Source organism: Cucurbita pepo, chromosome LG01 (assembly GCF_002806865.2).
Source record: "Cucurbita pepo subsp. pepo cultivar mu-cu-16 chromosome LG01, ASM280686v2, whole genome shotgun sequence".
Taxonomy (NCBI): Eukaryota; Viridiplantae; Streptophyta; class Magnoliopsida; order Cucurbitales; family Cucurbitaceae; genus Cucurbita; species Cucurbita pepo.
In genome coordinates, this window is record NC_036638.1 from 15,605,068 (window position 1) to 15,619,394 (window position 14,327).

At 37.9% G+C, this 14,327-nt stretch overlaps 3 protein-coding genes across 5 annotated transcripts; 1 reads left to right on the forward strand and 2 right to left on the reverse strand.

The window, feature by feature from the left end:
* The first annotated feature begins 2,733 nt into the window (after positions 1-2,733).
* On the forward strand, positions 2,734-5,751 carry LOC111794658 (plant UBX domain-containing protein 2-like). Its single transcript, XM_023676760.1, has 3 exons — positions 2,734-3,784; positions 3,981-4,259; positions 5,238-5,751. Exons 1-3 carry the CDS (start codon positions 2,930-2,932, stop codon positions 5,502-5,504), a joined length of 1,401 nt encoding a protein of 466 aa, XP_023532528.1. The 5' UTR covers positions 2,734-2,929; the 3' UTR covers positions 5,505-5,751.
* Positions 5,752-7,468: 1,717 nt separating this feature from the next.
* Positions 7,469-9,679, reverse strand: LOC111794668 (dynein light chain 1, cytoplasmic-like). 3 transcript variants are annotated; one of them, XM_023676781.1, is made up of 4 exons: positions 9,402-9,679; positions 9,194-9,319; positions 7,989-8,016; positions 7,469-7,903 (listed from the first exon to the last, which is right to left on the reverse strand). In XM_023676781.1, exons 1-4 carry the CDS (start codon positions 9,507-9,509, stop codon positions 7,854-7,856), a joined length of 312 nt encoding a protein of 103 aa, XP_023532549.1. In that variant the 5' UTR covers positions 9,510-9,679; the 3' UTR covers positions 7,469-7,853. The 3 variants fall into 3 exon arrangements, 2 of the variants coding, with proteins under 2 accessions (XP_023532549.1, XP_023532540.1); XR_002815126.1 differs by lacking the exon at positions 9,402-9,679 and adding an exon at positions 8,262-8,922 and having other exon boundaries at positions 7,470-7,903; positions 9,194-9,286; XM_023676772.1 differs by lacking the exon at positions 7,989-8,016 and having other exon boundaries at positions 9,402-9,660.
* Positions 9,680-9,994: 315 nt separating this feature from the next.
* On the reverse strand, positions 9,995-13,826 carry LOC111794684 (endoglucanase 8). Its single transcript, XM_023676796.1, has 7 exons — positions 13,568-13,826; positions 13,074-13,481; positions 12,856-12,948; positions 12,525-12,686; positions 11,311-11,422; positions 11,058-11,221; positions 9,995-10,506 (listed from the first exon to the last, which is right to left on the reverse strand). The coding sequence occupies exons 1-7, from the start codon at positions 13,778-13,780 to the stop codon at positions 10,183-10,185; spliced, it is 1,476 nt and encodes a 491-aa protein (XP_023532564.1). The 5' UTR covers positions 13,781-13,826; the 3' UTR covers positions 9,995-10,182.
* Positions 13,827-14,327: the final 501 nt, after the last annotated feature.

Sequence of the window (14,327 nt, forward strand, 5' to 3'; positions counted from 1 at the left end):
CCATTTGTTTTAAATAATTTATAATTTTTATTTATACAACGACTTAATTAATTAAAAAGGGCCAAGTCCAAGTGGTCGAATTTTCATTTAAAAAATAAATGGAAGTTGAATGAGTCCCTATCACATCTACCAACCTATGAATTGGCCAAGCTGTCTTAAGTGGGGTATTCAAAAAGATTTCTATTCTATTCATTTACCCAATTTAATTTTCTCACCAATTAATCACTCTAAACCTCAACTAAAAAATAATAATAATAATAAATAAATAAATAAATAATTCCAAATGTCACCGAAATGATGACGGTTAAGAATGTTGGATAAGATTATAAATTAGAGATTTTAAAAGTGAGAAGCTTAGATTGGTCTCATCTAATTTTAAATTATTTACCCGTCACTGTGCGTATAAAATTGGTATGATAGAAACTCGTTATAAAATATTAAGATAAATTAGAACATTACATCATCTATTTATTAAAAAATAATAAATTGGAGTATCGATACCTCTCGACAATGATAAAAACAATGATATAAAGGTGGTAGGGATGTAATTAGGTGAGAACCATACGGATTATTATCTCATCTCATCTCTCTCTCACATCTATTATTCATAACTTTAGGTTTTGATTTTTAAACCTTGGAAAAGGCATCACTTTTTGGGTCTTTGTCCCAACCTTTGAAAACGATTTTGGAAGTTGATATATCAACGACTTTGTTTTGTATGATTTTGAGTGTCACCTCAAATTCTCTCTTAATAATGTCAAGTCATTTGAATATGATAAACAAGAGCGTCAATTCACTACTTAGTTCTTATTTCCAAGAATATATAAGGTAGCTCGATTTATGATAAATTGAGTTTTCGTCATGAGCGTTTCATGTATTGAAGAAGCGTAAAAATGGTCGAGATGGAACTGTAGCTTTGGAATTAGGTATGAATAAAGCTATTCGTTCCTAAATTATAGCCTTTTCCTAGACTATACCCAAGATTGACTTCGGGTCACGTGGAGAAGACTTAAGTTTGTCTTGACCTTATTTGGGTTGTTAGTTGGTTTATCTGTATTGTTCTAAGACTCCTTATTGGTAAGTTATACTAGTCCATTTCGTCATCATTATTGTGAACCTCATCATCTTGTAATGGCTTGCCTTTTGAGATCTCGAGCTGCAGACTGTTACGTACCAATGTAAAATATTTAAAAATATGCATTAATTTAAATCTTTTAAANGAGAAGACTTAAGTTTGTCTTAACCTTATTTGGGTTGTTAGTTGGTTTATCTTTATTGTTCTAAGACTCCTTATTTGTAAGTTATACTAGTCCACTTCGTCATCATTATTGTGAACCTTATCACACTGTAATGGCTTGCCTTTTGAGATCTCGAGCTGCGGACTGTTACTTACCGATGTAAAATATTTAAAAATATGCATTAATTTAAATCTTTTAAACGTGCATGCACATAAAGAAACTTTAAATTTAATACAACATCGTTCACAAACACATATCAAACTAACAAACCACAACAACGCAGACACCCAAAACAAGACATAGGTAATTCGTAAAATCTTGAAATACAAAAATTAAGGGTTCATAAGAGAAAGATATCAAACGGGTAAAAGACACCGATCCATCCCAAACTCCATAATCTCTAATTCGTGTGCGCCTCTGCCTCGGCCGCTCTATCATGCCTCATTTGAAATTTTCAAAGTAGTAGAGCTGCGTATATAAAATATACCCAGTAAGCAGCTTGCTGGTAGTTCATAGTTCGTTATTAAGTTTTATTGATTTTAATTCATTCGTTTAGTGTTTTATTCTCATTTGGGGGTTTGTTCCCCCGTCTAGGCCTTTCCTACGTTACACTCTAGATTTACTCATTCGACTTTCTTGGTTCTTAGTTCTATCGGGACCTCCAGCCCTCGGGATATTCTTAAGTTCTATAGGTTTCCTGGTTAGTTGTTTCTTTTGGTCTCTTTCATTATCATATCCCTAAGTTCTCGATGCGTGACCTCGAAATCTGACTCGTACGGTTCATGCATTCTAAAATTAGACCAACTCAAGTGTACTACTTTAGACTCCGGCACTTGTGATAAATTCACTAAAAGGAAATTAACTGGCAAACTTCCTAGAAATCTCCACATAGTACTATCAACAATAAAATAGGCGCATTCTATAGTTATTTGGACCCCTACAAATCGAGTCAGGTTTATGATTAAGGGTTAGTTGATGAACCCCTAACCTCCCCGTATAACTGCTAACTCACATACATGAACCATAACAATAGTCTATAGATCGACCAACTCTAAGGTACAACTGTGAACCCTGCCACTCGTGAGAGACTTACTCTCAGTTTATAGTAAAGACCGTAAACAAATAGTTCGTGATACTTGTAAATAACTCGAAATGAGATTATAAAGCTGGGCTGATGCACAAAAGCCCATGGATATAATTATTACAAAGTTGGGGCTGATGCAGAAAAGCCCAATGGGCTGGGCTGGGCTGGAATTGCACAATAACGGATTGAATTATTCATAAAACTTTTCAAATTTATGTTTATTATTTTTAGTAGATTTAAATAAGATTTACAAATTTGAAGAGAATTTAATATACAAATTTAGTTTTAAAGAATATCAATAAAGTAAAGTTCCTCGATGATGCCAATAATTTAATTTTCCATTAAAATATGACCACCAACTCAAAAATAAATAAATAAATAAATAAAACCGCGTTGGAGGAGGAAGAAAAAACATCAACCGCCAATAACAGCCTTACTCTTTGTTCTCTCTGTAAGCTCAAATCTTTCGCCAATCAACAACGTTCTTGCTCAGTGGATGAGGAGAATTTTAAGCTATTTTGGTGTAAATTGCATTCTTCTGGTTGCTTAGACTCTTCCAAACTCGGCGATTGTTACGAGTTCTTTGTTTCTCATACGATTTCATATAATGGGTGATGTGAAGGACAAGGTTAAGGGCTTCATGAAACGCTTCAATAATCCCTTGTCCTCATCTTCTTCTACCAGTTTCAAGGGCCAGGGAAGAGTTTTAGGATCGTCTTCTTCCGGGTCGACCACTTCTTTGCCTACCCGCCCATTGCACAATCCCATTTCAAACCCGGATCTGGTCAAGCCCCCGGTTGCGAATTCAATTTCCGCGCCTCCAACCCGGCCACATCTCTCGATTAAATCGAGCCCAGAACGTTCCCCGGCTGATGGATTTGACCCATTTGACTCGTTTATAACATCTGGGAAAAAATCTGGAAATGGGTATTCGTTAAATGTGTTCGAATGTCCGATTTGTGGCCAAAATTACAGGTCGGAAGAAGAGGTTTCGGTGCACGTAGATAGCTGTGTCGATGATAATACAGCCAGGAGCCCAGCAGATCTGCTACTCACAAATGATGCAGAATCCCCGAGTGAATTGGAGGGTTGTCTTGGCACTTTCTTGTCAGGTAAGCCATCACAAGGTTCACTGAAAATTATTCTTACGCTTTTGAGGAACATAATACGGGAACCAGAGAATTCAAAGTTTAGGAAGATTCGTCTGAGTAATCCCAAAATTAAGGAGGCAATTGGCGAGGCTGTCGGGGGAGTGGAATTGTTGGAGTTTGTAGGTTTTAAATTGCAAGAACAAGATGGTGAAATGTGGGCTACCATGGAAGTTCCAACAGAGGAAGAAATTAACATACTAGGTAAGGTAATAGATTCCATTGATCAACCAAAGCTTGATGAACAGGAAAAGAAAGGCAGCAGCACTGCATCCACTGATCAACTAATTGAACCAAAGAAGGTAGACAGACAGGTATGGTTAACTGAGAAATTTATAGTTATCAATCCTATTTTCTTGGAACCTTAATTTTTGTTGTGTCTCCTGTCACCCTTTGTAGCTTTTCCAAGCCATTGCAAAATGAACCCTGTTTTTGGGTATCCATTATACTTAGTTTTTGTGGTTCATAGCTCTTCCTCGGCTGATGTTTTGGATGATTTATTACTTTCAGACTCGGGTATTCTTTGCAATCCCTGAAAACGTTGCAGCAAACATCGAGCTACCAGACTCATTTTACAAACTCTCTGTTGAAGAGGTTAAAAGAGAAGCTGTGATGAGGAAGCAAAAGATTGCTGAATCTCAGCTTTTGGTACCCAAATCATACAAGGAAAAGCAAGCCAAAGCTGCTCGGAGAAAGTACAATAGAACAGTGATCAGAATTCAGTTTCCTGATGGTGTGGTACTTCAAGGGGTTTTTTCTCCTTGGGAACTAACAAGTGCTCTATATGAGGTTAGCTCTATTCATTGAGTTAAACATTGAAGCTTAATTTAATGTGTGATATCCCTTCTCCCTCATTTGGGGTTCTTCAAATGACATCAAATGGTTTTGTGACTGCTCGTTTGTTAGTAGATATATATTTCCCAACGAATCTAGTGAAAAGGAGAAGTATTTGTGGCAACTTCTTTCTTCTTGTCTGCTACTATTGTTTTTGTGGCGGTCCATTAAGACATTGTATGCCCACCGCTAGCAGATATTGTCCTCTTTGAGCTTTCCCTTTCGGGCTTCCCTTCAAGGTTATTAAAACGTGTCTTTTAGAGAAAGGTTTCTACACCCTTATAAAGAATGCTTCCTTCTCTTCCCAATGTGGGATCTCACAGTCCACCTCCCTTCGAGACCCGGCGTCCTTGCTGGTACTTGTTCCCTTCTCTGATCAATGTGGGACCCCCCAATCCACCTCCTTCGAGGCCTAGCATCCTTACTAGAACACTGCCTCGTGTCCACCCCCTTCGGGGATCAGCTTTCTTGCGGGCACATCGCCCGGTGTCTGGCTCTGATACCATTTATAATGGCGGAAGCCCACTGCTAGCAGATATTGTTCTCCTTAGACTTTCCTTTTCGGGCTTCTCCTAGAGGTTCTTAAAATCTTTTAGGGAAAAGTTTTCATACCCTTTTAAAGAATGTTTTGTTATCCTTCCAACCAACGTGCGATCTCACATTATACTTGACTAAACATAGCAAGTGAAATAACGAGAACACGTGTTTGGTGGTGTGTAGAGTGGTCTTGATTATCAAAGGTGAAAATTTTGTTTTCTGATTCATCCTTTGAACTACAATCTCATCAGTAATCATTGATCTTTTCTATGCGTGTGCTTGTGTATGTAAGCATACTTGTCATTCCCGAACCATCTCTGCAATACACAATTTTCATATCTTTTGGCTCCATGGCTGTTGGAATGAAAACTGAATGAATGTCTGCTTCCTTTGCAGTTTGTGAGCACAGCACTGAAAGAACCGAGTTTGGAGTTCGAGTTGATACAACCTGTCGGTGTTAAACGACGTACAATCGCACATTTTCCAGCAGTAGGAGAGAAAGCTAAAACACTAGATGATCTGGAGTTGGTTCCCTCAGCTCTTGTCAAGTTTAGACCCATTGAAACAGATGCTGTTGTGTTCACTGGTTTGTGTAATGAACTCCTTGAGATCATTGAACCACTCGTTAGCGGTTCAGCGGTAGCTCCTCCTGCACAAGGTTAAGTCTACTTAAAACAATGCCTGAATGTACATGTTGATCGTGGGCTGCTGTGGTTGCTGTTTCACCAAGTGCCCATATACTCCCTTGTTGCTTTTCTTTGAAATCTTTTTTTCTTCTTAAAGCAATCGCATTCTTTCAGGTTTTAAGTGGACAAAGCATGAATATTATGTTGATGCCATAAAAACTTTCACAAATGTGAATGTGTTCTTAATACACAAGTAGTAACAAGCTTCTCTGAAGGCCACTTGATCAAATGGTGATAATAAAGTACATACAAAATTCGAACAATGAGGTTGTTAGGTAGATGACCATAGAAGTATATCACGAACAAATGTAAATCTACGAGGGTGGTAAGCCAAAGATGAACCACTACTCTATCAGCTTAATCTAGCTTAGGAGCTAGAGTTCAACCAGTAAAATCAAACAAATATTAACTTTGGCTTAGGTCAACCAAGTAAGTGATTTTACTATTGGACTCACGAACTTAATTGGATGACTTGTATGCTGGATGAATGACAGCTACCCTATGGCTCTTGTGTCATTTTTTTTTTATGATGCTATGGTATGTTATGATTATGCTATGTTATGAAATTATGTATGATATAAATGTTATATGAAGCATTAACCTCCATATGTTATGTCATGTACGTCATGTTAACATGTTCACACTAAGTCTATGAGACATTGATAAGTTATATATGTTAATCATGAAAGATATGTCAAGTATACGTATGCATGTCTCGTTGGAATGTTATATTATGAAAAGAATGGAGTATGGTTTGCATCACAAGTGTGTATCATGATTTGAAACTATGAAACCTCATGCATTTTGTATGTCACATGCATCAGAATACTTTATTCTTATGATTAGTATGAATGTGTAGATCATGATATTATACGTGCTCCTATCAATGTGACTTCTAGCAACGTGAGCGTGAGCTAGTCCATAATCAGACCTAGGGGTACGTACACGAGCCCGCTTGGTAGGTCCATGTGTGCGTAAGTGGGCCATGTGTATAGAAGTACTACACATCCAACCTTACCCATCTTAGAAAGTAGAAACTAAGAAAAAGTTTCATGAAAAAAGTCCCACCATGATTGTACACTTTTCAATCTTATTATAGTATTGTCACTCTTTGTGTTGTACTACTTTTCAATCTCATTGGTAAGAAAAACATGACAATCACTTTATTTTACAATTCCAAGTCCAAGGTAAAATCGTTCATACTAAAAGACAAACTATTATTATAAGAGTTTTCGATGACTTCCAAAAACAAAATTTAAAACGACTAACAATACTGTTCTATAAATGAAAATACATAATATAGAAAACTTCTAAAACTCATCATTTCATGGTCTCTACTACCGAAGTCGTCAACCATACATCGATTCCTTGTCTTTACCAAAAAAATTGCTAATGAAAAGGATGCGTATTTAAAAATACTCATTGAGTGACCTTAATATTGGAGTCAAGAAAGGCTTACACATATAACAAGTAATTTGACTCGAGGGACCTAAATTTCATATCTATTCCTTGAGCTCGACTTTCTTTTTTGGGTAAGGTTGCGTGCATAGTACTTCTCTACACACGGTCCACGCACATGCATATAGGCCTACTAGACAGTTTAGTTAACGTATCTCATAGGCCTAAGTATGGGGTAGTGCACACTGACGAAGAACAACAGAAGAGAAAGGAACATGAAGAATATAATACCGTGATGTAAGCATCCACACATAACATGCTAGAGAAGTAATCCATGATCATATAACATACAACATCCATTCACAGTTGCACATACATATTCATAGTATTTCATTCATATTTATCATACATGGTATATCAATGGTCTCGTGAGCCATAAACAGGACCCTATCAACATATTAGTCATACTACTAATACTAAATAGAAGTGTTAACTTTCAATCTATGTAATGAAACTTTTAGTTGATAGACTAGGGAGGAAAAAAAAACTGAGAATTGTAGCAAAGCTTTTTATTTACTACCTTAAACCGAGAAGTTAACATAAACATAAAATCTTATAACATCAGAAATCCTAGATGTTGGACTGCACATTACAAAATTTCATAATAACTCACATCACCTGCACACTCTGTTTTTTAAAGAAGATAAAAGTCAATGATACAACCAAAAAGAGTAGTAGACTGAACCTGGTTGTTCTTGCTCATGACTTCAGCAGCTGTTCAATCCTCATTTAGAATTGAGGAACTCAATCTTTTAACGAGGTTGCACGCGACAGGGGCTCAACTGACGTTTTGAAGAGAAGGATGTGAACTTTATCTATTGAAAAATACAAGAAGCCACCCAGAGAATGTGTTACATAGGAGCCAAAGCTAGTTCCCACAATGCAATGCCAAGCAGGACCATAGGAGGAATCGAATTCCTGAAAACCCAGTAAAACCTTATTACCATCAAACTTTATCTTAATATTCTTAACTTTTTGGGGTATTAAGCTGCTTATTACTCACGGCTAAAACCATCAACAATTGCTTGATCCTACAAACATTTAAAGTTAGTCTTATTTCAATACTAATGAACAAAATTGAAGTGAACCATAAAGCTACTTACAAGCTGTGGATATCTCATAAAAAAAAAGTGAAAATTTTAAACTTTGTCAATATCTTTCGTGAAAAGCACATTTTTCCATACGTAAAAATTGGGAGAGAGCTTTTGAATACAGGAAGGAACCTTAAGCACTTATGCTTTATTAATTTTCTTTTTTTATTGTTGAAATAACATACCTTTCATGAGTATTTATAGTGGAGATTGCATAACCGATCTCCTAATCCTCCTCCTCAAGTTCTTAAACTTTCTTCTAAGCAACTATTAACAAATCTTCTCAATGGATTTCCTAAACTTTAAAATCAATAAAAGTAAATAATTATCTTAAAATTGCTTTAAGTTAATAACTTAGAGTTATTTTGCTAAGTCAACAGATTCTAACATTAGGAACTATGTGTTTAGAGACTGGGAAAGTAGATTTCAAATGTTAAATCATAGGGAGGCTAACACAAAACAAAAAAGTCCCAACTTGAACACTGAATGGACTTTGTCCCAAGCACAAGAATATTCTTCTTGATGGTTTCAGCCTAGTAAATAATTATAATGTTGTCATGAATATAGGCTCTGGCCAAGCCAAGCTATGATGGAATTAATGGTGGGCAGCAAATTCCCACTGGAATTGCCATGTGCACATGTTTTTTCATGGCATCCCGTCGTCCTCCCCATGCCCCCAACTTTCCCTATACGGAAGTGTAAGTCTAGAGAGGACTGTAGAGCAATAAAGGACATTTAATTTGCTACCTACAATTAGAATTAGGTAAAACCCATGCAGGGTACCAGAGCCAGTTAATTAAATTCAGACAGACCCCTTCAATATCCGAGTACTTCCATGAATCACAACTGAAACAAGTGCAATGAAACAGAAAACCCATTAATTGTATGCCTAAAGTGAAGAGATCCCAGAAATCTCACATTCAAAATCCCATAAACAAATTTAGTTCANAAAAAAAAAAAAAAGGCATTTCATCAAACACCTTCCAGGCACTACTCAAAACAGTCGAATAACCACCCCTGAAAAAACTCTCTAACCCAAAGTTCGAAAAGAAAACTGGATAACGAAGCTGCAGTTGTCAGGAAATCGCAACCATGAAAACGCATTTTTTTGGGTTACCTTTTTAAGGGCGAGAGCAAGGCGTTTGGTATCGAGCTTGGCAGGCATGGAATCGAGGAGTTGACGAGCAGAGGTAAAAGCGCGATTCTGCAAGGGAAATGACATATCGGAGGCTCTGACGCGAACATTAAGAGGAGGATGNTTGACGAGCAGAGGTAAAAGCGCGATTCTGCAAGGGAAATGACATATCGGAGGCTCTGACGCGAACATTAAGAGGAGGATGGGGCTGGTCTTGCTGCTCCACCGCCTTCTTCTTCAAAATAAGACCATTTAGAAACTTAGTACGCCGCTCAAGCTCCATTTCCACTCCCTCCATCACCCACCAACACTACAACCTCATCAAATTGGGGAGAAAGACCTTCTTGTTGTTGTTCTTCTTCTTCTTCTTTCAGACACTGAGAAGCAGAATAACTAATACGCAATGGGCATAAAGTGGACAAAATGTGTGGCAGAAGGAGGAAGAAGACAAAGGGAAAGGGAAAGAAAAAGAGAGAGAGTATTTAATTATATTCTGTCATTGGTCAAACACAAACTCCAATCAAATTTCCACTTTTTTTGATACCCACCAAAACCCACCTTTTGTTTTCCTTTTTTATCCTTACCCTTTAATTATTTTATTCCCTTTATAAAAAGTTTTTATTTATTTTCAACTTACAATTTTTTTAAGCTTTATTATGTCATACTTTAGTCTATTTAATTTAAATTTTGTAATGGAATTAGTTTAGAATTGGATAAATTACATTTAAATTAAATAAAATGAAACCCATTTCATTAAAAATAATAATAATAAGTGAACGAGAATGAAGTAAATTAAAAACAATATTATAATAATGAGAGCGTTCACTTTTAATCGCGGAATTGATAGAACATATGGAATAATCTTAGGAAAATAACAAACGGCAGGGTGACCTTCGCGCACCACTACACTACTAATACAATAATAATTTCTCTCCTACACCCTACACACACGTCACGTTTCTCCGTTTCCATCAATGATGGGCCGAAAAGTGAGCCAGCAGGCCCACCAACGGTGCATTGATGTACGTAGTGGGCTCCGACTCTTGAAAAAACGGCCTCGAATCTGGAAACGCATCCGTCACGTTGGGCCCACCCACCACCGCTCCCACCAACACATTCGGGTTCGGGTTCGGACTCAGGAAGTATCTCGAACCCGCCTTGCATCCGATTCGACCAGGATGCGCCCGAACCGACGGTAAGGAACTGGCCCGGTGATGGATCCTGAGAGGGTAGCGCGCACCGTATCCAACCATGTATGACATCCGTAGTGGATTATCGCCTAGAATATAGTCCACCTGGTGGGACCCAAACAAAAAACGAAACCCGATATAAATCAGAAATCGGAAAAAGGTAACTTTTATGTTCCCGATTGGTCAAAAGTACTGGGGGGGAGTAACGTGTGATTGATGATTAAACTTGTCGGGTCCACGAAATCATAGCCGTTAAATTCATTAACATCCAACGTATTAAAAAAAAAAAAAATACACTGTTTTGGGTATTAGCACTCACAGACAAATAAACAAACATAGCTAAACCACAGACCAGACAAACTCTAGCCTTTGGTTCCTTTTTCATTTGTTTATTAGACCCTAGATTTCGGTGGGCCCCACCAGCTTTTTTATATTATAGAAAAATTAAAAAAAAAAATTAATTAATTAATAGAGAAATAGATGGATTAGAAAAGTAATTATGTGACCCCATAACGACATGTCGGTAGGAGGGATATAATGGGTGTGGTGGGGCATATAGTGTTTTTATATAGTTCCATACATTGTATTTAAAGAAAGGAAGAATTATTGTTTGATTAAAATAAGATAAAATAAAATGAAGTATGAGGTTAGGTTACCTGACGTTTGGCGAGTTGGCGGAGCATAGCGGGGGATGCTAAAGAAGCGCCACATGCTACGTTACGATTGGCGTGGCTAAGGTAATTGGAATAAGCCAGAAGTAGAAAAGACAGGGAGGTAACATGCTGCATGTTACTTCCTCCAGCCTTGAATATCAACCCACCTATATATATTCAATTCAATTCATTTCAATCCTAAATTATAATTCTATAATAATGAATAAATAAATAAATAAATAAATAATTTTAATACCAGGAGAATATTGAACTTGAGGATGAGAAATTCCAGGCAAAATTGAGCAAATGAACTCATCTGCATTTTGCCTGAAAGATGAGAAGTATTCTGCTTTGCCCATCAACACCTCCTGCCATATTTTTAAAATAAAAAAGATTTAAGATTTGGTTTAGTAATTAATAGTTATATATTTGTAATTTAGAAGGNTTTTTTTAAATAAAAAAGATTAAGATTTTTTGGTTTAGTAATTAATAGTTATATATTTGTAATTTAGAAGGAATATAAATTATTTGGATTTGAAAAGAAGAAAGTCGCAATCAAAGTGAAGAAGAAAGTGAGTAAAGCACATGTGAAGGAACTATAAGTTCACAGACTTTAAGCACATGAATCCACCAGTAACCCACTCATCCGGGTGGGGGCCCATCCCAGTTGAAAGGGAGATGACAAAATTGCCCATTCCTATTCACTTCATCATCGGGATATTCATCACTTTTTATTTCAACGGGGATGGATGGATGGATGGATGGATGGATGGATGGATGATGGGGGCAGAGGATAAAATGCTTCTTCACCATTTCAATCCCNAGAGATCACCAAAATTGCCCATTCCTATTCACTTCATCATCGGGATATTCATCACTTTTTATTTCAATGGGGATGGATGGATGGATGGATGGATGGATGATGATGATGATGATGATGGGGGCAGAGGATAAAATGCTTCTTCACCATTTCAATCCCATAAATTCCATGCCCTTATCATTATCCTCGAAAAAACACCTTATCCAATAATTGTAAACATACAATTATTAGTATTATTCCTTATTTAATTATTTAGTACTTGGAATAATTCCTTCTTTTATTTCCCTCACTGCCAACTAACATTCCTTTTCATCACATCACATGCATCCCTTTGCTCATCCCATGTTCTAACCATGGGCGGCAGCAGCAACATGGGAAGACCATCAAACCCCTGAAAGCCACGTGGCGATTGAGATCACCCACGTCACCATTGAAAAAAAAAACCCCGAACCAAACCGGAAACAGGAAACACGGTAATAATATTCGATATCGAGTTACGCAACGGTCAGGAATATATATATATATTTATTTTAAAAAATATTTGGGAGGGGTAAAAGAGTAAAAGAGACCTTGGAAATGAGGACGTTAATTCCCGCGTGCTTGTTATCCCNTTAAAAGATATTTGGGAGGGGTAAAAGAGTAAAAGAAACCTTGGAAATGAGGACGTTAATTCCCGCGTGCTTGTTATCCCAACCAAACTCGTTGATGGTATCCCCAGCTCTGAGCACCACCTCGTTCTTGAAAATGTATTCTCTGTACACGCGCCTTCTTGACGCCTTGTGCAACCACGCTGCTCCCCAAAGCAACTCGTCCTGATCCAACGCCCCACATTCAAATCATCTCTAACTCCCTAAACCAAATCACACGCTCCACATTTAATCTTAAACTAAATAAATACNCCCCACATTCAAATCATCTCTAACTCCCTATAAGCCAAATCACACGCTCCACATTTAATCTTAAACTAAATAAATACATTACCTGATAACCGTTCACGTCGCAGTAAAACGGACACACCGCCCTTCTCAAGCTCCCGCTGTACGCTCCTCTGTGTCTGTCAGCAAACTCGAACACCTAAAGTAGTAAAACAAAAAACACGGTTAATACCCATTTACTGCGGACGGTAACTTTTTTTTATTATTTATTTTTAAAATAGTAGGAGGGGATGGGGACTGGGATCGGGTGTGAAAGCGACATACCGAAACGGCTCGATTCAGCAGCAATCTGGAATAAGAAGGATCACGTGATCTGAAGACAATGGAAGCAGCGGCCAAGGCAGCGGCGGTTTCGCCTGCCACGTCAGACCCAGGGTGGTCTCCATCGATTTTATAAACAGTACGAAGCGTATCCATGTCCTCGGGTCTCTCCCAGCAGTTGTGATCGGAGTAAGGATCGCCCACTTGTACAAACACCACGCCGGGAACCGCCGTCGCTTTTAGTAAATAGTCGGTCGCCCATTTCACGGCCTTAAGTGCATTCCCCAGCTCCGATCCCATGTTCCGTCCGAAGTCGATAATGCTCCACGACAGCAACGTCGTCGTGAACGCCATCGGAAACCCAAACTTTATGTTGTCTCCGGCGTCGTAGTACCCGCCGCTCAAATCTCTCTGCAACCAAAAAAAGAGGAAAAATAAATAAATAAATAAATAAATCACATTGCCAGTGTGTACGAGGAAAGAACAGGAATGCGTACTCCGACTGTGGAGCCGTCATGGACGGCGGAGTCGCGACGCCATTTGAGGCGTTGGTCCGGAGGGAGTCTGCCGGAGCGCTGGCCTTCGAAGAAGAGGATGCATTTTCGGAGGGCATCGTGGTAATCGTGTTGGGCTGTTGCCGGAGGAGAAAAGAGAAGGAGGAGGAGAATAGCGGCAGCGGCCGGAAACAATGGAGGAATGGAGGTGGACATGGTGTGAGGTATGTGTATATTAGTGAATGATGAGGAGTGGCTTAGCACATGCAGAGGACACAAGGTTTGTGCTTCATTTTATATCGGAAAAAAGGCGTCATTGGATTCCAGAGGGTTCGCCAAAGGGATGAGGCCACGTGGATTGGTGTGATAGGATGATGTTCGGGTCCCAATGCAAGACATTCTTGACCGGGTTTTGACCTCCATTCGGGTCGGGCTTGCTTATTTATTTATTTATTTATCCAAATGGTAACCAATCAGGCTCTCCCCCTTTGCATTGAAACTTATAAAAATTAACCAAATTTTATGTTTAATTAAAAAAATATATTGATAATAATAAAAAAATTAAAATAGTCAATGAACATTAGTAATAGTTATACCTTCTAAACTCATGAATGTGTCTGAAATTATCATGAGTAACCCCAATTACCGACAAAGTTTCAATAATAGGGGTTAATTTGTTTTATTTAACGGATACATTTTGGAGTAAATATTGGGATTAAAATTAAAAGTGAGGGAATACCATTATTAGAACAAGTTGGATTTT